General features: G+C 34.4%; 1 protein-coding gene and 1 non-coding gene across 11 annotated transcripts in view; one reads left to right on the top strand and one right to left on the bottom strand.

Annotated features, from left to right (window-relative positions):
• Nucleotides 1-23029, bottom strand: part of TANC2 (tetratricopeptide repeat, ankyrin repeat and coiled-coil containing 2) — a 362852-nt gene that overhangs the window by 121270 nt on the left and 218553 nt on the right. For all 10 annotated transcript variants that reach the window (XM_041724731.1, XM_041724730.1, XM_041724735.1 and 7 more), the window contains 2 exons: nt 18080-18266; nt 5806-6069 (listed from right to left, as the gene is read on the bottom strand). In XM_041724731.1, the coding sequence (XP_041580665.1) occupies nt 5806-6069; nt 18080-18266 (451 nt within the window). The remainder of the gene's footprint in view (nt 1-5805; nt 6070-18079; nt 18267-23029) is intronic.
• LOC121474277 lies at nt 10428-10534 on the top strand. The gene has a single exon (XR_005983299.1). It is a non-coding gene; the product is annotated as a U6 spliceosomal RNA (small nuclear RNA).

The following is a 23029-nucleotide window of genomic DNA, read 5'->3' as shown; positions in this document are numbered from 1 at the left end:
CAGCCAAAAATTGGGAAAAATCTAAATGTCCATCAACTGGTAAATGGATAAAATGTGGTACAGGCATACAAAGGAATACTATTTGCAATTAAAAAGAACAAACTGGGACACCTGGGTGGCTCAGTGGTTGAGTGTCAGCCAATGGCTCAGGGCATGATCCCAGGGTCCTGAGATTGAGTCTTACATTGGGCTTCCCAAGGGAGCCTGCTTCTCCCACTCCCTCTGCCTGTGTGTCTCTCATGAAAAAATAAATAAAATCCTTTAAAAAAAATGGAACACATTTCTGATACATACTATGTCATAAATGAATCTCAGAAACATTATGCTAAGTGAAAGAAGCCAGACACAAGACACCACGGATTGTATGACTCCATTTATATGAAATGTCCAGAAAAAGTCTACAGAGATAGAAAATAGATCAGTGGTTGCCTGGGGCTGGGAGTGGGAATGAAATTAGTATTAAATAGACATGAGGACCATGTCATCATGACATGATCTTATTGGGATGATGAAATGTTCCAAAAGTGATTTATGGCAAAGACTGCATAACTTAGTAAATATGCTATAAATTACTAAATTGGGTGGATTATATAAAAAGGAGTGAATTTTATGTAAAATATAATTCAAAATAATTGTTTTTTAAAAAAAGGATAAAGTCACACAGAGACTGCTGCTTCAGTACTTTACCTAGGCTAACTCTGAACTAATTAGAATCATTTCTGGCCAGTTTGGGTATTGATCCTAGGTTTATGTTCTCAATAAATGGAACACTTTAATTGTCCGTTTGCTGACATTACTGGCTTTCTCCTTTCCTTTCCTCTCCTCTCCTCTCCTCTCCTCTCCTCTCCTCTCTTCTCCTCTCCTCTCCTCTCCTCTCTTCTCTCTCTCTTGAGGGAGGAGGGGAGGAGAAAGAATCCTAAGTAGGCTCCACATCCAGTGCAGAGCCCAATGTAGGGTTTGATTTCACAACCCTGAGATCATTACCTGAGCCGAAATCAAGAGTTTGACACTTAATAGACTAAGCCACCCAGGTGCCTCCTAGGTTATTTTTAATCAACACTAAAAATAGGTATTTCTTCAAAGATCTAGTTATCACCAAGAACCACTATTTCTAAACTAAAGGGGAAATTCTTCTAGAAAGACAGAAGCCTAAATACTTTATACATTTTTTAAATTGAGATATGATTTATATACCTTATGTATATAAATCTTAAGTGTATAGCTCAATAAATGTTTATAAAATACACACCCATGCAACCACTGTTCAATCAAGATACAGAAGGCTTCCTTGATATTCCCACCAAAGGTAACATTACTTTTAGTACTATCACCTTAGAAATTACATAGTTTTTATATGATTTTTTATACTTTATAGAAATAAACATATTCCATATAGTATGCCCTCCCCATGATGTTGTCTATAGCAGTAGTACATTCTTTTTCACTGCTGTATACAATTTATTAAGCCAGTCTACTGTTGATGGACAATTTGGATGATTTTCAGCTTTTGGATAAATAAATAAAATAAAATGGATATGAACACTCTTATATTTATTTATATTTATTTTATTAGTTTTTGGTGAATATAAGGACTTCTTTTTTTCAGTAGGCTCCATGCTCAACACAGGGCCTGAACTCATGACCTGAGGCCAAGAGGCATGTGCTCTACCAACTGAGCCAGGCAGGCACCCCAGAATGATGTATTTTTGATGGCCATTCTATGCAGGAGTGGAATTGACAGGTTTTAGGTAATATGCATATATAGTTTTATACACCTTTAATAGATCTTGCCAAGCACCTTTACAAAGTGCTAGTACCAGTTTATTATTATACTCCCATTAACAATGTCTAACAACTTTAATTGCATCACATCCTCACTAACACTTGTCATTCCGTTTAATTTTGTGGGTATGGGTATAGTGGTATCTCACTGCCACAAAGTGGGAAGGTCCAATATTTTATTCTACTTCTAACACGCCTGGATGGTGGAAGAAGACATGAGACATCTAAGATGAATGAGATTTCATTACTCAGAAGAATAGCAAAAGCCAGAGTATCAACACTGGTGGCACTCTTCTGAGGCCCAGTTCCCACAGGGCAATCAATACAAGAAGTGGGTGATAGTGGCATATGCAGATAGATGCACTGTGCCTATAAACTAGTTTGTGTTTTCTAGGAATTTATATACATGGAATCATATAGTATACACTCCTTTTAATCTGACTTCTTTCACTCAATGGAACCGTTCTGAGATTTGTATGTGTTGCTGCAGTATCAATAGTTCATTTCTTTTTACTGCTAGGTAGAACCCATTGTAAGGATATGCTCTAATTTGTTTATCCACTCAGCAGCTAATTGTCATTTGGGATGTTCACAGTTTTGAGCTATTAACAAATAAAGCTATACATCTTTGTAAGAATATATACTTTCATTTCCTTTCTATAAATCCTGATTTTTTGACCTCACATGTCTCTTACATATATTATAACTATATAGGTATATATTATGTATTACATATGTAATATGGATATTATATGTATGATACATATTTTAAAGATTCTTAAGTAATAACCTTTGGAGAGGGAAACTAGGCAGAGAAAGGAGTTGTTTTTCCTTTTCTTCTGTATTTTTGTTTGAATTTGGATATTTTACTTAGATACATACTATGTAACATATATGAATCTTTAATTCCTAGAATATGTCAGCAGGAACCACTAGGCAAGGAAACTATGGCTCTTTCTTTTTTTTAAGATTTTATTTATTTATTCATGAGAGATACACAGAGAGGGGTGGGGGACATAGACACAGGCAGAGGAAGAAACAGGCTTCATGCAGGGAGCCTGATACAGGACTCGATCCCGGTACTTTGGGATCATGCCCTGGGCCTAAGGCAGGTGCTCAACCACTGAGCCACCTGGGCATCCCTGTGGCTCATTTTTGTTTTGTTTTCTTCTTGTATTTCTAACTTAAAAAAACACTAATATATGTTATTTTTTAAGGCAAAAAAGAAGAAAATCTCCCAAGCCATTTTCCCAACTCTACAAAATACCTGGCAATTCACTCCCTATAATTCTGCACATTACCACAAGCTGTTGACAAACTATTATCTCTAACTCCAGGCTCTCCTCCTTCTCCTAAATGGATGGGTATATAATAGCCATTTTTCTAAACTGCAAATTTCATAATACAGCACCTGCTTATGACTAGCAACAAAAAACCCTCAATACTTAACATCAGAGCACTTAAGCTCCTTGGTATCACCTTTGGCATCACTTTTCACTATTCCTTCACTATACCCAGGTTCTGGTCATGCTGAAATGCCAATAATGGGCCAAGTTCTTTAACTTCTTTGTGCCTTCCTCTTTTTTCTGTCTTTCTTGTGACTTCTCACTCATCCTTTTCTGTGATATCTTCTATTCCTCTCTACCCTCTCCCCCACCTTTTTATGAGATTATTTATTTACTTACTTATTTATTTAAGAAAGAAAGAGTGTGAGCTGTGGGGAGAGGCCAAGGGAGAGGGAGAAGCAGACTCCCCACTGAGCAGGGAGCCTGATGTAGGGTTTGATCATGACCTGTGGGGAATGCAGACACTTAACTGAGCCACCCAGGTGCCCTGTCCTCTCCCCTTTGCACTCAGATGCTTCCATCCTCTGTGTTCCTATGGTACTTTGTAAATTACTGTGTTATAGCAGTTATCATATTGTAGCTGACTATTCTACAAAAACAACAATGGATGTCAATTAGAATTCCATCCTGTAATTCTCCATAAAATTCCTATCTTACTACTTGCTGGAGTTAGTGTCCCAAAGAATACCCAAAAAGTTATTGAAGTCTAAGTGTAGCCACAAATATACTGATGCCTACGAGTGGTAGAGTTGTTAAATGGCAGTTAGCAAAAATACACCTCAAAGATAGTTTAGAAGCCCCCCCAAATTCACAGACTGGATTACAATTCCCTGAAAACTAACCATGATTTAAAAGATTTTATTAAGTAACTAGAATATCAGCTCTTACAAAATAAGATTCTAAATAAACAAAAATCTTACAATCCACACAAAAGAAAGGAGGTACTCTTTGCCTGCTAAAATGTTACGTCCTTTGTAAAGTTTTTTAAAAAAACATTTCAAATGGTATTTTTTTACCTGGTGATTAAAATATCTGGTATAGAAACCTGGGTTCTAGTCTCTGCAATAGAGCTATGAAGTCAATTTCTTTTAAATGTATTAGAAAAATAATTGGTAACTCAGTGATACTTCTGACAGTTGCCTTGTGCTAATTTCTAGAAGGCAATAGTGTTAGAAAACTTCAGAGAAAGTAAGGGAAGGATAATATTTGGCTAATTAGTCCTGGACAAGCTTTTGTACACAATAAGTTTAGTATCTGCAGAGGGTAGAATAATGAATCTACAGATATTTATGCTCAAGGAGAGCAAAGTATTTTATAATCTCTCCAGTAAACTAAAAAAAGAGGACAAAAGAAGCTTATACTTCTGACTCCTACTAGGTGCTCAGTGCCATTCTCAAATAACAGAGTAAAAAATTCTCTTAGAAATCACTGATTTCTGGTGGCTTAGTTAAGAAGTATACTGGGATGTACCATTAAGGCTGGTGGCTGTATTTCCCAAATTTTATGCAGGCAAGGATTTAAATGCTTCTCTTCTGGAAAGACTGTATTTGTTTAGTACTTTCTAAGTTATAGCATTCTAGGATTCTAATATGACATCAGTGGGGATCAATATATTCCAAAGAATCTAAGAAAGAAAAGTTCCTGGCACTATACAAAAGTGAATAATCTTGAAAACTTAGTATTAAAATTGCCTATAGTTATCCATCTTCCAGATGAGCCATAATTATATTACTCCATGTGATGACTGATGCTGATGGCCTCCCAGAGGATGGAACAAAGAGTAATGTTTTAGAAAAGGTATAAAAAGGCAAGAAGCATCACACTATCATCTGCATAACATAAATCATTACACTTGGGAAATAAGAGCTTCTAACTACAAAAAGTATTTTATTACCTGGTGTAGGACAAACTTTATAGGCATTCATCAGGCAAGTAAGAAAGACAAACATAACTATGATTTTGTAGTAGAGACAAAGTCTACATGGTATGGCATTCTGAAAATGCCAGAATGCCAAACTATTCTGCAAAAGCTCCTGGTCTGAATTATTAAGTAGCAACTTAGCTGTATAAAAAATATCCTTTGACATCAGTTCTGAATAGCTGCTAAAGAATAATGACTCCATACTCCTTTATGACTTTATGACTGAAACTGCTAGGAGTGTCTGAGTTATTCTTTAGTAATAACTGGTACCTGGTGATTCTTCAATGATAAGATGGCCAGGGTATTGTGAAAATATTGAGCTCTTGGATTGGAAAGTTGAATTCTTGCCTGCCTGTCACTCCCTCAAACTATGGATGATGATTTCTGATAATACAACTTCTACTGAAATATACTTCAATTTAATAATTTTTTTTAAAGCTGATGTTTTTAAAAACCTCAAATTGAAATCTTTTCAAAGGTTTCAGATGTGAAAAATACTGTTAGAAATTCAACAATATACTTTATAGGTTTTACTTCTGATTTCATGCATGCTGTTACACATTTTGGGAACAGAACTAAACAACCACTTGAACATGAGCCATCCCCCAGGTTCAGAAAGATATACACATACATATTACCGAAACACAAAAGAATAGCTTAGTCAAAGAACACAAATGGAAAATTCTATTAAAGCAGAATTTACTTTCATTTAAGTATATACGCCAGTAAAATGGTCAATTTTTAAAAAAATCTTACCTGCTACTGAATTTGGTCGTGGCATAAGATACAGAGGAATAGACTGTACTGATTGTGATAAAACTGATTCCAAATTCCTCTCTGGGATCTTATTCAGACTATAGGTGGAAGCCGTCATGTTTTCATCTACTCGATACAAACAGGAATCCATGCTGGATTTTTGAGATTGCCAAGGTTTTAGGTTTCCTCCAGATCCTAATTCTTTACTGCTTTCCCCAACATATTTTGTGCGTTCTACGTTTTCAGAATAGCTTGTCAAGGTAGCTGAAAGACAGAGTAAAACAAGTTAAAAAAAAAAACCTAAAAACCTACAGATTAAGCTGTTTACTACTATCCAAAATCATAAATACCTAGTAAGAGTAGTAGCAATATTATTTTTAAAAAATTATTCATGATCATTTTATCTCTATCATGAAGCAAAATTTAACTATCTCTTCAATATTTTCTGTCATATCTCTCCTATTTTTACTTTAATAACTCTATTTAAATGAAACTAAATACATTCATACATCAGTGCTAAAAGATCTACAGCTAGGGCCTATCAATGCTAAAAATTTCAGAATTTCATCAAAAAGGGATTGCTGGAGAGCTCCCAAAGACTCAAAAAGATCTTTATACTCTTTTAACCCATATTTTCCCTCATTTAAATTTATTACCTGGCCCCTTATATGTAATTAAGAATTAGAAAAAACAAATGGTCCCTAAGTAGATGTTAATATAGGAGAAATATTCTGTCCAAATAAGGAGACAGTACAGGGCCTTTAACAGGTAGCCTCTGCAGTTCTAGCTCTATGTTCCTTAATGAAATCAAACAAAAATTGAAAGGGCTTCTAGAATTTTATCTAGTCTTACCACTAATTATAAACAGGACTTCTAAACAAAAATTTTCATCAGCCATAAAAATGCAAGGATTAAAAACATTAAAATCAAGATTACAAAAATCTTAGCAATAATTCTAAGAATAAAAGAAGTCATCTCAGGAAAGCTTTTAATATGTTAGTGCATATTCTCTTCTTACATTTTCAATGTACCTGTTGTGAAAAGAAGAAACCTAAGTTTATTGGGTACTTTCCATGATTCCTTTTAGTGAGGTTTTCTCTTTGGAAATTTAAATGGAGTTCTGGACTTGGTAGTAATAAGGGAAAATATGAGTTATAAAGGAAGAAACCCTGGTTGCCTTCAAGCTTTGTTGCTCTTTATAGTAATAAGTTTTCCTTGCATCTGAGAATTAACTGCTACAAACTAGTCTCTGTATCCTCACTGATAGTAAGGGAGTCTGGTTTTATGGCAACACTTCCCTGTCAATTCTGTCAGAGGGGGTAGTCACTGTTACACTTCTCAAAGATGACAGTGCTCCCCACTCATACCAACTTGTGACACATCCTTTTTTTTTTCTTAAGATTTATTAATTTATTTGAGAGAGGGGAGGGGAAGGAGGAGAGGGGGCAGAGGGGAGGGGAGGAACAAAGGGAGAGGGAGAATCCTCAAGCAGACTCCTGCTAAGCATGGGGCCCAATGTAGGGCTTGACCCCAGGACCCTGAGATCATGACCTGAGCTGAAATCAAGAGTTGACACTCAATCAACGAGCCACCCCGGAGCCTCGACACATCCTTTTTATATATTGTCCCTGTTATCTTTTTTATACGTTGCTGGATTCAATGTTAGAATTTTGTTAGGACTTTTATGTCTATGTTCATGAGAGACACTGGTCTGTGGCTTACTTTTTTATATAATTTCTTTGTATGATTTGGTCTTAAGGTAATATTGGCCTCCCTCATTAATTGTTCTTTTAACTTCAACCTCCTGGAGCAGTTTGTGGGAAAATGGTATTATTTCTTCCTTAAATTGTGATAGAATTTACCTGTGAAGGCATCTGGACTAAGTTTACCTTGTGGGAAAGTTTTAAACAACAAATTCAATTCATTTTTAACAGCTAGAAAGCTCTTTAGGTTATCTTTTTCTTCTCAAATGATCCTTGGTCATTTGTTATTTCCAGGATTTGTCCACTTCATCTAAACAGTCAAATTTATTGGCATAAAGTTGTTCATGACATTGCATTACCCTTTGTTTGTGGGGTCTGTAGTGACGTCCCCTCTTTCATTCCTGATATTGATAATTTATATCTCCTTTTTTTCCTGGTTAATATGACTAGAGGTTTATCAATGTTTTTTTCAAAGAACCAGCTTTCAGTTTCATTGATATCTGTTATTTCCTATTTTATTTACTTTGATTTGAAGTTCTTTTTCTTCTTTAAGTAGAACTAGTTTGCTAATTAAATAACTTCCTTCTTTTCTAAAATAAGCATCTAATGCTATAAATTTTCTCCTGAGCACTTCTTTATTGCATTATAAAATTTCTGATGTTGTTTTCATTATCATTCAATTAAAAATATTTTAAAATTTCACAAAATATTGTCATTTTTTTGACCTGTGTTATTTAAAAATGTGTTTAATTTCTAAGCATTATTGAAAATTCCCAATATTTTTCTATTATTGGTTTCTAGTTTAAACACAGTGTAGTCAGAGAACACAGTTTGCAATGGTTTAGGTCCATTTATCTTTATTGAGACTTGTTTAATGAACTAGAATATGGTCTCTTGGTGAATCTTCTGTGTATAGCTAAAAAGAATCTGAACAATGCTATTGTTAGGTGGACTGTCCTATAAAAAATAATTATGTCAAATTGGTTGATAGAATTGTTTAGGTCTTATACATGCAAATTGATTTCCTACTTGTTCTTTCAACCACTGAGAGATAAGAGTTAAAAATCTCTGTTTCTGCCATTTTGAAGCTAGATTTCTGCCACTTTGAAGCTTCGTTATTCAGCGCATAAACATTTAGGATCATTATTTCCTCTTGATGAAATGATCCATTTAGTACTATGAAATGATTTTCCTTGATAGGTCATCACTGTTTGCTCTGAAATCTATTTTGATATTCTTTGTTCTGAAATGGGTGAAGGAAGGAGATGACGAACATACATGATGGCCTTAGAACCAGCAGGAGCAGCAGGGACTTAATTTTCATTTACTAACCCTTTCTAAGTCTTTTGGGAGACTGCAACTAGTTATCCTCTTGAAGAACTGGATTTGGATCTCTCCTCTCAGAAAAGAATTGAGAGTATCACAATATTATGTTCCCAAGTGAGACTAGATGCCAAAAGAGAATACTAATGATCAATCTATGTAGTGCAAGGGTTAAACTGGATTTGCCACTCTAAATTACTCACCTGCCTGTTGTCTGGCTACATTGACTCTAGCAAGGTGAGGACTATTCCCATGGGTTGGAGCTGGGCCCCTGTTATTAACATCCTGCTCCAAACTGAAGGGTTGCCTATAACGGCTATTCCTGGCCCTTTGGGATAATCATGGGCACAAGCCAACATCTGTCTTGTATACTGCCCTATAGCCTCTCTCCTCTGACCCTAGACTTCCTGGTTGCCACTGAGACATATGAGATACAGTAGAGCTATTGGATTCATGCACTTGTAAGAGTGGAGGAAATAGTATCGTATTAGGGCTAACATACCAATGTGAGAAGGGAACTAGCAGTAATATCACCTTCTAATTCCCCCTTCCACAGTTCAGAAATGTATGATCTCTCTGAAGACTTTCAGTAGAATCAGGCAATCACCTTTGCCAGCTCTGTAATTCCTTTCCTTATATTTGCTTCTCCTCCTTTTCTGCCTTACTCCTCTTTCATTCATATAGTGTTAGCACATAACTTTTAGTTTAGTCTCAGGCTCTATTTTCTAAGAAATCTACACTAAGGAAGTCTTATTGATTAAAATGTTGGAACTATAGGATATTCTTAAAGCTGATCCAAGTGTTCAAGTCTGTTAAGATACTAGATTATTTCAATATACAGTCAAAACTACTCACTTTAAAAATTCATTTTATATATACAGACTCAGTCATGAGTAGCCCAATAGTTACTAACTTTTTTTTGCCACCAAACATAATGTTGTACCTTCTCCAATGAGATTATTACGGATTCTACAGCGATATTTTATAATTTCTAAATGTGTTCAGTGATAATGTATTTGTATTATGTATGCATGTACCTGTGTGTGTTCTTTAAAAATAGATGTATGCTACGTATGTATCCTAATTTCTGAAAATTGTCTCATTAATTTATAAAATATAAACTTTTTTTCAGTAAAATTTGACTGAAATAATATTTCATTTGGTGTAATAAAGATGTGGTGATTCAGCTGGCTTTATAATTCTTGCAAGAAGCTTAGAGTTCACACAACTGCTATGGTCAGTATGCTGAATCAATCCAGAGAATGAAAACTGTTTCCCAGAGGACTTGTCTACATGTAAAATGTCTGTTATTTAACCCCTTACCTTTTATATTTTTTGTGTGTTGTGTTCAACAGAAGTTTTCATTATTAAGTCCCTAATCAGATTTGGCTAAGATATACCTGTATCTATGTGGTCTTAGCCTGATATATATCCCAGAAATATACCCCATTACTCCAGATAAACTGTGAGCATATTCAGTACACCTTTACAGGTCTGAGAAAGTAGCAATGGGATTCACTATTTTAAGTATCTCAAGTAATTTATAAATAATACGTAGCTAGTTAAAACTGGTAGCTAGTTAAAACATCAAACTCCGTGCTCGCTTCGGCAGCACATATACTAAAATTGGAACGATACAGAGAAGATTAGCATGGCCCCTGCGCAAGGATGACACGCAAATTCGTGAAGCGTTCCATATTTAAAAAACAAAACAAAAAAAAAACCAAAAAAAAAAAACCCATCAAACTCCTGTAAACATAGCTAAATTATAACAAGGATGACAATAATAGTTATCTCATTTAAACAGAAGCTTTGGCAGAGATGCATGTTTGATAAATTAAACATGAGAAACTGATAATTAAAAGAGTGATGCTGAAAAATTTTTCAAAACTATAGGATCTATCAACAAAAATTATGAAAGTCCTAATCAGTGGTAGAAAGATTAGAGAAACTATGAGTTAGTTTGTGGTACATAAAGATGGAATTATTCAGTGGCCTAAGGATCCTACTTTAGTTTTTTCTGGTGCACAATGGTCTACAATCATGGGGGCACAAAAAGTAAAAATAGACAACTCACACAAAATACCAGAAATAAAATTCTCTAGGTAACTGTTCCCACTTACAAATTTTGTACACTTTTGCTTCATTGATGCTTTTTACTGAACTTGGTGGCTTTTGGCTAATTCCATTCAATAAATTTTTACTGAGCAACTAATATGTATCAGGCTATAGGAACAAGATAGGTCCTAAATCCTTAATCCTAGAAGAAGGACAATTTTGTGGCAAAAGAGATCATACACAGAAAAATGAATCGCAAAATGAAATGTTATTTTTAATAACAACAGGCTAATGTCTGTATATTTTTCAACTTTATATATGCATCCTATTTTATTCAACCATTCCTCTATAGTGAGACCCTATATAATTTAAGGTCATCAAGGTAACTGAAGCATCAGAGAAAGCAGTAATATTTTCATGCATGTGGTTACTAAAAGTTTCAAAAGCCCAAAGCCCATGCATGCAGTCTATGTGCCAGATAAGCTGGCCTAGATGAATTAAGCACTCATATGTGTGAAGTTTCTATAAATGAAGTTGGACACAGTTCCTCACTGAAATATATACATATTTGTTTCCTAATCTATCATTATTTCTAATAATTACCAGGTGGAACAGGGAGAAAATACTGAGTCTCAAGTAACTGAAGAGATTTTTCTGAGACCTTCTCCATTTTGCTTCTTTGATACAGAAAAAAAAAAAATTGCTGCCTTAGTATAAAGAACTGTTTATGTGACATGTCTGTTCATACTGCCATACAGGCCAGGAGGAGATAATGTGAGGAAGAAGGAATCACAGGTGTACACACAGTCTTATTGTGAATAAAATTAACTTTATATCTTTCTAAACCAATTTTAGCAAGGTACAATTTACATACTATAAAATGGACCCACTGTAAATGCACAATTCAATGATTTTTAGTAAATTTATAGATCAGTGCAATCATTACTACAATTCAGTTTTAGAATGTTTCCATAACCCCTAGAAGATTCTTCATGCTGTTTGCAGTTAATTTCTGTTCTCATCCCAGTACCAGGCTGGAATTTCATAGAAACAGAATCACACAGTATGTAGTCCTTATGTTTGAGTCCAAAGCATTCTGTAGCATTAATAATTTCTTCCTCTTTATTGCCTAAATAGTATTCCACTGTACAGACAGTCCACATTTTGTACTTCCATTTGTCAAGTGACAGACGTTTGGACTGTTGCCAGTTTTGGGCTATTATGAATAATGCTTCTTTCTGAGACATGTTTTCATTTCTCTTGGATCTATTCCAAAGAGTGGGATCTGCTAGGTCATATTGTAATTTTCTGTTTACTTCATAAACATAAAAGTAACACATGAGGGTAATACATGAAAGTTCTAGTTTTTCCACACCTTTGCCAATACTTGGTACTTTTTTTAAAAACAGCCACTCTAGTTGGTGAGTGGTAGTGTCTCATTATGGTTTTAATTTGCACTTTACTAATGACTGATGATATTGAGGATCGTTTTCTCTGCTTATTAGTTATACAATGTATCCTGTTTGGTGAAATGTCTATCCAATGTCTTTTGTACATTCTAAAATAGGATTATTTGCAAACAGAAAGTGGAATCAGACCTATAAATACAGAGAAAAAACTGATGGTTGCCAGAGGGAAGGGAAGGGGGATGAGAAAAGGGGAGAAAGAGATACAGGTTTCCAGTTATGGACTGAATAAGTCATGGGGATGAAACGTACTGCACAGGGAATAACTGTCAATGATAATTGTGTATGTGTATGGTGTAGCAGTGTACAGTGACAGTGTATGTTAACAGATGACTGCTACACTTGCAGTGAGCACAGTATAAGGTATACAGGTATTGAATCACCACACCGTTTACTTAAAACTAATGTAACGTTGTGTGTCAGTTATACTAAAAATTTTTCAAATATATAAAAATAAAATTGGTCTGTCTTCTATATTTTAAAATTAATAGGACTAATTTTAATCTTGACTTATTACTGTACTTTTGTTGATAGAGACTAAATTTTTAATACCATATAATAGTTCTAGGTCATCTGTCCTGAGACAGAATTATTTTAGAACTATGCATTGTTCTGTAATAATTAGGGCCAGGGGTTTTGAAGTCATACAGACCTGAACTTTAATCTCAGCTTTGCCTCCTACTGTCTATATGACTTGAGACTAATTATTTTTGAATCTCAGTTTTTTTAATTCAAAGAAAGATTATTACATTATTATATAAGACAGAGTTATTTTACAACTGGACTGGTCCAGCCCTATGCTTATCTCTGGGGTTACCAGTCTGGTACTGATTCTTTTTACTTACTAATGTTTCACATTAGGAAAACATCATCACAAACAACATGCATAGTCACAGATACTCCATCTTTGTAGGTGTTAAGTGATGTAAGACTATAGGATATAAGACCAAATTTGGCAATAAAATCAGGACTTAAAAACATTCTGAGATATGATTAAAAGAAATAATAATTTGATTAAAAGAAATTAAAAGAAAGAATTATACCATTCTAGAAAGAACTGTGACCTCCAGATAAACAAAAGGAGAAACAAAATGGACCCATGCTTAAGTTCATTTTGCTATATAAACCATACCAAAAAGGAATTGTTAAAATTTAACATGAAAAAGGAATAGTATAGAAAAATAATATATATCTCACGGAGGTTAAATTATTAAGATTTTTGCTTGAAACTATATCTATATATATGTAGTATTATCAACTAGGCACATATATAAGACCATTATACTACTAGAGTTATACCAATAAAATAAAAAGGGAGAGTCACAGATATAGAATTACCATACAAATACCTGACAACTGTGTTGGTGACATTTCACCACATATTTAAGAAGGCTTGTAAATCTGGAGAGGGAAGCTATGATTGGAACAGAGAATGCTTTCTGTGGTAGAAATTAACTCATGTCTGGAGTGAATCCAGACTACACAGAATAACATAAGTCACAGTTATTTAAAATCTTAGAACCCTAGAGAGGAACTTTTTACATTTATAAACTTAAAAATTCAGGAAGTGTGCATTTCTAGTATTCTGATTCTTATAACTAGGATTCTACATATTTTGGTATGCTGTATGAGTGATATAGTCAGGCACATGAATTGCTAAAATTCTGATAACTATAAGTGGAAAATGCAGTGCATCATAAAGGATCACACTGAACTGACCTATAAAGGACTTTTAAATGCATAAATTAAAACATTTAATAACTTTTGTGCATTTTGTTAACAGGGCAGGATTTAAAAACAGCACTGATAACAGACCATCTTGGAAGTTTTTCTTTGAAATAATGAAAGCAATACGTAATTTGGAAAAGCAGATGTTTGTATAAGAGGGGAAAATACTTAAAGAAAGCACATTTAATAATTAAGGCAGGTCAGTTGTGAGATTTCCAATAACAGTATCTTCAACTATTATTACTTATGTCATATTCAATTTTCTTCCAACTGAAATTGCACAAAGAAAAAAGAGAAACAAATCATTTCTCAAGATAAACTGTTCATACATAATTTGTTAACTATTCTACAGTTGAAGTAATTTTATGACCAGATATTATTCTCATTCTTCTAATTTTGCAAGCAAATGTTTCAGTATTTATACACATTAAAAAATGGAAGTTCATCATTCTTTTAAATTAGATCTGCTATCCACAAAGGCACTTATGGTACAAGGAACACAATTTTGGAAATTTACCAGAAAAAATAAATAGAGAAACACTGCCAGCTATAAGTCAAAGCAGTATCCCCTTTTTAATTTTCAGAACATACGAACATTTATTCTGAACATTACATGTGTTATCTTTCCCTTTGAAAGGTAACTATTTGTAAACAGATTTTGTCTGATATGTCAGCACCATCTCTTTTGCTTGGATAAAAACATTTCTAAAGCTATGTTTTATATATGCCAACACAGAGGATAGGCAATGATAGATACTCTAACAAAATCAACAGAAGAACCCAAGAAGAAGTGTGGCTGGGATTATAAAAGTCATTTTGCTAAAATTAATCATAAGAAAATTTAAGAGAACAAAATTAGTCAATGGAGAATTCTAATCTCTACTATTTATTCAAAATCTAAAAAATCTAATACCGATCTTGTACTTAATGGTCACTCTAAGTACTGCCAAAAAAATAATGCAAATTGCCAGGTCAGTCCTTGGTGCCCTCCCCTTCTCCCTTCAGCTCTTCTTTCATTTGTAAACATTTACTTAAGCACCTATTATGCTACCACATGCCGGTTACTGGATCAGGTGCTACAGACACAAATGAGTAAGGCAAAGTTTCTGCTAACAAGAAATTAACAGATTAATGGCGGGAAGCAGGTCCAAAACGTAATTATTACACCACACATTAAATGCCATGACATCTATATGCTCAGGTGTTATTGGGAACATGGAGTAATAATATATATTGGATAGGAGTTGGGAGTGGAAAACTGAAGAAAGATGGTGGTAGTAGTAGTGACAGAATATGTAACTGAATCTTAAAAAATCCATTGGAGTCTTTCATATGTAAGAGAGAGGAGATTACAGGCAGAATAGTCAATATGAGCAAAAGCAGAGAGGTGAAACAACTGGAACGCATCAGGTAATGATAAAGTCTAATGTTGCTAGAACAATATATACAAGGCTACAAGTAGTAGGAAAGAAGGCTGGAGAAATTGGCCATGGTCAGATCAGGAGGGTCTGGACTTTGTTTTATAGGTAAATGGAGTCAAAGGAGTGATATGATCAGATTTGATTTTTCAGGTAGTTCATGTCCACCTTATAGGTAACAGAATCAAAGTAAGTGATTTTCAGTTAATTTACTTTGGTGGTTGTGTGAAAAACAGACTTGGAAAGGACAAGATAAAAAGCAGAAACAAGACTTACATTTGCACTAATCTAAGTCAAAGATAATGAGGACTGCCAAGGCAATACTAAGAAAGATGAAAATCAAATCCAGGGATGAGAAATTTAGGGTAGGGGAAGGGAAGTGGGAAGGATTCCTCTCAGCTTTCTAGCTTAGGTTCCCGTGCATGTAGTGAATATTCTGGACAACTTTATACCAATAAATTTGAAAAAGATAAAAGCCATAACTAAGGAAAACAGATTAAAGAAGAAAGAGAAAGGTTAAAAAGTCCTATAGTATTAAATACAATGAAGTAGTAGTTAGGGGTGCCTACATCACACAGTGAGTTGAGTGACCAACCGTTGGTTTCAGCTCAGGTTTGCGGTATCAAGCCCTGCATTGGGCTCCATGCTCAGTGAGGAGTCAACTTGGGATTCTCTCTCTCTTTCTGTCTGCCCCTTCCCATTGTTCTCTCTCTCTTTCTCAAAAATAAAATACGTAAATCTTAAAAAAAAAAACCACACACACATAATGAAATAGTAGTTACAAAAATCTACATGAGTATCAGGTCTAGATTATTTTAATGGCAAGTCCTACTACATATTCAAGGAACAGATAATTCTAATCTTCCATAAACTAGTTCAGAAGTTAGAAAAAGAGGCTACTCTTCCACATTTTATTTCTCTATTTTATTTTGCTAAAATATTTAGTCACTTACTGACTGTATCTTTGTAAAGACTTCTATAAATAAATCACAAATTAGAAATTATCATGCTAAGTCCTGAGGATATATAAAAACTGTAAGACATGAATCCTGCCTTTAAGAAGCTTTGTAATAAGTTTTGAAATCAAGATATGTGCGTCCTCCAACTTTGTTCTCTTTTTTCAAGATTGCTTTGGCTACTCAGTGTCCTCTGAGATTCCACATGAATTTTAGGATGAGTGTTTCTATTTCTGCAAAGAATTTTGGATTATGATAGTAATTTCACTGAATCTGTAGATTGCTTTGGAAATATTATCACTTTACCAATATTAAGTTTTCCAATCCATAAACACAGAATATATCTTCATTTATTTAAATTTTCTAAAATTTCTCAAGCAATATTTTATGTTTAATGTACTGGTCTAAGTTTAGTGTACTGTTTAGTGTACAGGTCTTTTATCTCCCTGGTTAAATTTATTTCTAAGTATTTTATTCATTTTGATGATATTACAATAGGATTATTTTCTTAATTTTCTTTTTGAATTGTTCATGATTAGCATGTAGAAATGCAACGGGTTCTTGACTGTTCATTTTATATCCTGCAACTTTGCTGTAAAATATATTCTTTTCATTGGGGCACCTGGGTGGCTCAGGTCATCATCTCAAGATCTTGGGACTGAGCTCCACATCAGGCTCCCTCCTCAGCGGGGAGTCTGCTTATCCCCTTTCCTCTGCCCTCACTACACTACTTATGAGTAGTGAGCACTCTCTTGCTCTCTCTCTCAGATAAATAAAATCTTTAAAAAATATTCTTTTCATCTACTTATTTTAAATAAAAAATTCACATGTTGATATATATGCATTTAAGTAGTAGAGATATATTTATTTGCCATGGTATTAATATCTGCTATACCATCTAAATAAATATTTTGCTTTGATAACTTTTAGAAGGAAGCCAAATGAGGAAGAAATATTTTCTTTATGTCTGGCCTTTTCAGCTTTTGTCATTTGTTGACCAACCTCTCCTTCATCCCTTCCCCTGAACCTTTTATCTTCTTTGACTTGCCAACATTACACTGACCAAATTCTTTTATTTGTCTAAGTACTCCTGTCCACTGGCTCATTCTCCCACCTCTCATTTCCTGCTCAATTTGAATGTGCCCTAAGATTCTGTGCTCACTCCTGTTTTCTTCTCTGTGCATCTCCTTTCTTCAGATTCCTCATTTCTCAAAACTTAACTCATTTCCATTTGACTGACTCCCCTTAGTAAGTATACAATAAGCAATACATATATAAAGAACTGAGAGCCTCCATGAAGCTCTACTAGTTCAGTGAGGAATGAACATTTTCCAAACCACTTCTGTTAGCAGATAGATGAATTTACAGGAAGAGGTAGACAAAACTTCTTCTATCCACCCCTTCTTTTATCAAGTAATATCTTTAAAGAAGTGGTTAAGCAGGGAGGGATGCCTTTCAGTTTGTTTACCTTTATTTCTCTTTCCAACATCATTAAAAAGAAAAGGATACATTATATATATATATCAACAACTCAAAAGCAGAATTTTTGAAAACCTTAAGCTTGTGTAATTATTTTAAAAAGAAAAAAAAATCCAAAATGATTAACATAAAAATGAACTCACCAATAATGCCACTATCTCTGCTTTCAAGGGTAGAGGTTGGACTAGTAACAGCCCCATAGCTGCAATCCTTGGCAGTTGCATTTGTACTGACTGGCGGGAGGGTGGAACAGGGGCTGCTGGCTGGTGGAGACGCAGTGCTACTTGTCAGGGTGGAACAGGGACTTATCCGCTGGGTGATTGCTGAGGTCTGAAAAATTGGAATGAAAAACAAGATAAACTGATCAGCTGTTAAAGTAAAATGTATCTTATGGCAAAACATACGCTTTGATGAGAAAAAGAAGAAAAATCTTACATACATAGCTTTTACATCTATGAGGTACTAGTTATTTTTTGCCTTCTAAGATAAGATATTCTGCATTGTATAATTAAAGTGCAACTAGATACATTTAACACAAGCAGAGACTATGGCCAGTTTTTCTGCCTAAGAAATTTCTAGTGACAGGTATTCTTTATCACTGCCATGAATTCATAGAGGGATTTTTTAATTAAGCAAAAGTTGTCCTTGCTTTTTTTCCCTATCAATAAAGCTATCCTGAAGGCACAGAACTTAGTCTTGTTAATACTTTTCTTCGGATGGAAAAAAATATAAGTGCAGTCAAGAAAAAATTAAAGTAAGGTTCTTAATGCAAAAAAAAGCTTTTTTTTCTTCTTTTTTTGATATATAGGTGGCTGCCCTGAGTTAGTAAGGGAATGCAGAGAAAATGCCTTATTCTAAAAGTCTATCAAACAACATTCATTTCAAATAGAACTAAATTTCTCTGTAGAAACTGATTATAGACTGAGAGTGCTTTGTATCTTAAATGATTCTTATATCTGAGGCCATTTCAATGTTTTTGATGGGAAGGAATGAATAATCACCAAAAAGACTGGTGACAATATATTCTGGCTTACCTAATTTATTGACAATCCACTTTTCTTTAGCTCTTGTCTACCTAAATACACTGAAGTAATGAACAAAAGCATGTATTTTTTCAAATACTAAAAAATTTTATCCTTTTCAAAATGTTAAGTGATCAGTGGCAAAACTACTTGAAGGAACACTGATGATAAATTTGACATCTTTAAATGCTAAATTTAAAAGAAAGTTTTCAACTTCTTCACTTATGGAGTCACTATTTACATTCCTTCCACTAAAATTGAAGATTTACAATTAACAACTTGACTGGAAAATGTGTTAATCACTAGATATGATAATATTAAGGCTCTTTTACTTATCCTAAAATGAGTTTCAAATACAATCCCTTGTATTTAATCACATGTGTTGAATTCAGGTTCTGATTTTAATTTAAATGCTATAACTAGGTCATAAAAGATCCATTCAATTTAAAGTACAAGTGACACTTTCAGAACCTTGCAACCAAGCAAATCTTTTCAACAATATTAATAATATCAGGAACTGATTTTTGTTAGTCATACCATAAGCCCTCAGATCTATGTCATTTCTCTTTTACTATGTAATTTTTCTCCAGAGGGGGAAAGAGTTTCAATTTCTTTGTAATGTCCTCTATTTTTATAAAATGGTGTTGGCGTACCAGAGCAATGAGTTTTAACTGGGCATGCAGCAGAATCACCTGTAGAATGTAAAAAGTAAGCTCCCCAATGAAATTGACAGTTACAGAGCCCCACACCCCAGACTTACTGAATTAGAATTCTCCCTAGTTAGAATCTAACATGGCAATTTTTAACCTCCTCACTCTCAGTTTAAAAAATATGTGGGTAGATGAAACGAACTATACTAGGGTTTGCTGTTTTTTTTTTTTTTTTTTACATTGAATATATCTATAGTCATTCCATATTGAAAAAGTTCCATTTTGGTATGAATCTATTACTTCCACAGCAACTTATTTCCATTTTTAGACAAGATTCTCATTCTGTTCTTTGAGAAAGGAAACTGTATTATATACATAATACAGCCACTGTTGAGGTTAAGCCTAAACAACACTTAACTACTTTTACTACAAGTTGTTTTCTATAAAATAAAGCTTGTATCACAGAATGTATGCTTTAAAAGCTTTAACTGTTAAAAAAAAAAAAAAGCTTTAACTGAAAGCAAAGCTTAAAGATTAAACCATTTAGAAAGCAGATATTTGTTCATGAGTTATGAATTAAAAAGTAGGTTTCATATTTATTTAAAGAGGCTAGTTAATGAGATATAGAAATCTTGGGATCCCTGGGTGGCGCAGTGGTTTGGCGCCTGCCTTTGGCCCAGGGCGCGATCCTGGAGACCCGGGATCGAATCCCACATCGGGCTCCCGGTGCATGGAGCCTGCTTCTCCCTCTGCCTGTGTCTCTGCCTCTCTCTCGCTCTCTGTGACTATCATAAATAAAAAAAAAAAAAAAAAAAGAAATCTTTTCTAGGCACAGAAAGACAACCTTAACTGTTCTCCATGCTTTAAGCTAAAATGGACATCTAAGTAAACTACTCCACTCATAAAACCTTTCAGTGGTTTTTTCATTGTGTTCTCTGGAAGGATCACAAACTCCCAGTCTGGTTTCTTAAAGGTTCTACAAATGTACAAGGTAAAAACTTGATGCAAGAAATTCCTAAGCTACATCCTACTACTCCAGAAACTACTAGGTGAAGGAAATACAGTGGTTGACTATCACTTTCAGTACTTTGTCTTTTGCAAAAAATGATACACACTGACTTGCCTGTGCTGGATTCGTCCTTTCTAGTATAATTCTAGGATGCCACTACTATTCAGGCCTTCCTAAACAAAGCAATCTATCTTTGTTAGCATGCTGTTTAGCTCGGAGGAAAGTCACCAAATGAACATGACCTCCTAATTTTTAATAACCTTCCTATGACCAGAAATTCCAATTTAGTCACTTCCTCCTGTGGCTCCAAGGTAGTTTCATGATATATTATATTCCAAGAAGGCTATCATGTTAATATTTTACATCTGTTCAATGCTTTACAGTTTAAAAGATTTAATATACTATTTCATTTATTCCTTATCAACCAAGTATAAGGCAAAATGAATATTATTTCCCTCATTAAGTAATGTGAATATGAAAATTGCCCTAAAGAATGAAACTTATAAAATAATTTCCTCAAATCATAGTTCCTGCCTATATTTATACACTAATTATACTGCACAGTATTTTATATCTTTTGTTTATATAGCATTTTATAGCTTACAAAGTAATTTCATATTCATCCTTTAATTTGATCCACACAACAATCCTGTCAGGTATTATTATTTCATATTACACTGAAACAGTATGGTGTAGTTGTAAAGAATAGAGGTTGTAAAAAGCAGACTGTCTGTATTTGAATACTATTCCATCATTTTGTGGCAGTGTGTTTCCACATTTTTATCTGAAATGTGGAATATCAGTGGACCTTACCACATTGAGTTGTAAGGAAGCTTACACAAAATAGTGCAAATAAAGCAAATAGTACAATGATTAGCATGTTAGTAAATACATTTAAATGTCAGCTGTTATTATCTATGAAAAACCTAACGTTCAAAAAGGTTAAGTGACATGTCTGAATTTAAAAAATCATAGATGGTAGAGTTGGAACCAGGACACAGATTTCCTATTTCCGGGTTCAGGGGCTTTTCTTTTTTATTTTTCTTTTTTTTAATTGAAGTATAGTTGACACACAATGTCATATAGCTTCAGATGTATAACAGTGATTTCAACAAGTTTATGTTATGCTATGCTCACCACAAATGTGAGTTTTTTATTATTAGAAACAAGAGGATCCTTGGTAAATACTCATACTGTAGCATCACATTCCTTGGTCCTTATTAGAACAGTCATATTTTAACTTGACATATATACCAAGAAAGAAGTAATAAATAAAATAAAAATGGATATTTTACTTATAACAATATTAAAAAAGTCCTTAATATATATCATTCCCATTTTTTATTCACAGGGCATAGCATACCAACACTATTACAATATAAACTGTATAGAGGGCCTGGGTGTCTCAGTTGGCTAAGTGTCTGCCTTCAGCTCAGGTCATGACCCTAGGATCCTAGGATCGAGCCCAGCATCAGGCTCCCTGCTCAGCAAGGAGTCTGCTTTTCTTTCTACCTCTCCCTGTGCTCCTAGCCCCCACTTGTGCTCTCTCAGACTCTCGCTCTCTGTCTCAAATAAATAAATAAAGTCTTAAAAAAGAGTTATAATATAAACTGATTAACAAAATCATCAATCCCTACCATCATGAACCTTACACTCTTGTATGATACAGACAATAAAACAAAATAAAACAAAACAAAAACCCACAACTAAATATGGAAGAAAATATAGTCATGATTAAGAACTCAAAAGAAAATAAAGTAGTAGGATAAGGGGGTATTGTGATGGGCAGGTGCTACCAAAAAATAGTTAAGGAAGGCTTGCCTGAAGAGGCAACATCTGAGCAGAGCACTGAATGAAATGAGCAAGTAGTTATGGGGGAAGCACTTTCCAGTATTAAGGGAATGCTCTGTGTCAGAGGAATGACAGGAAGGCCAGTGTTGCTGTCTGAAAGGGAGAAGGGATAGGCAGTGTAGGAAAGGTAAAAGCAAGGGGTCAGATCAGGTTGTGCCCTTCTGACCATGCTGAAGATTTTAGATTTAATTCTAAATGTGATGGGAAAACAGTGGAAGATTGAGAGCCCAGAAGGAAAAGGATCAGATTCACATTTTACAAGGATCACTGTGGCTCTTGTGTGAACAGACTATAGGGGAGCAAGAGTGGAAGCAGAGACATATTAGGAGGCTGTTTATTCATTCAGTGAATATTTACTGAGCAGACAAAGCCTACATGATTTGCTGAAAGAAGTGAGTGTGTAATATGACAGAAAACACTCAAGAATGGTTCCAATGCTTTTGTCCTAAGCGTATAGGTAATAGAACCTACTCAGATAGAAAACACTGCAGAAGGAGCAGGTTCTGGGAAAAACTCTAAGAGTTCAGTTTTTGACATTTTAAGTTTGAGCTGTATCTTGGA

The sequence above is a fragment of the Vulpes lagopus genome, chromosome 12 (genome assembly GCF_018345385.1).
Source record: "Vulpes lagopus strain Blue_001 chromosome 12, ASM1834538v1, whole genome shotgun sequence".
NCBI lineage: Eukaryota > Metazoa > Chordata > Mammalia > Carnivora > Canidae > Vulpes > Vulpes lagopus.
This window is presented reverse-complemented; position numbering and strand designations above follow the sequence as displayed.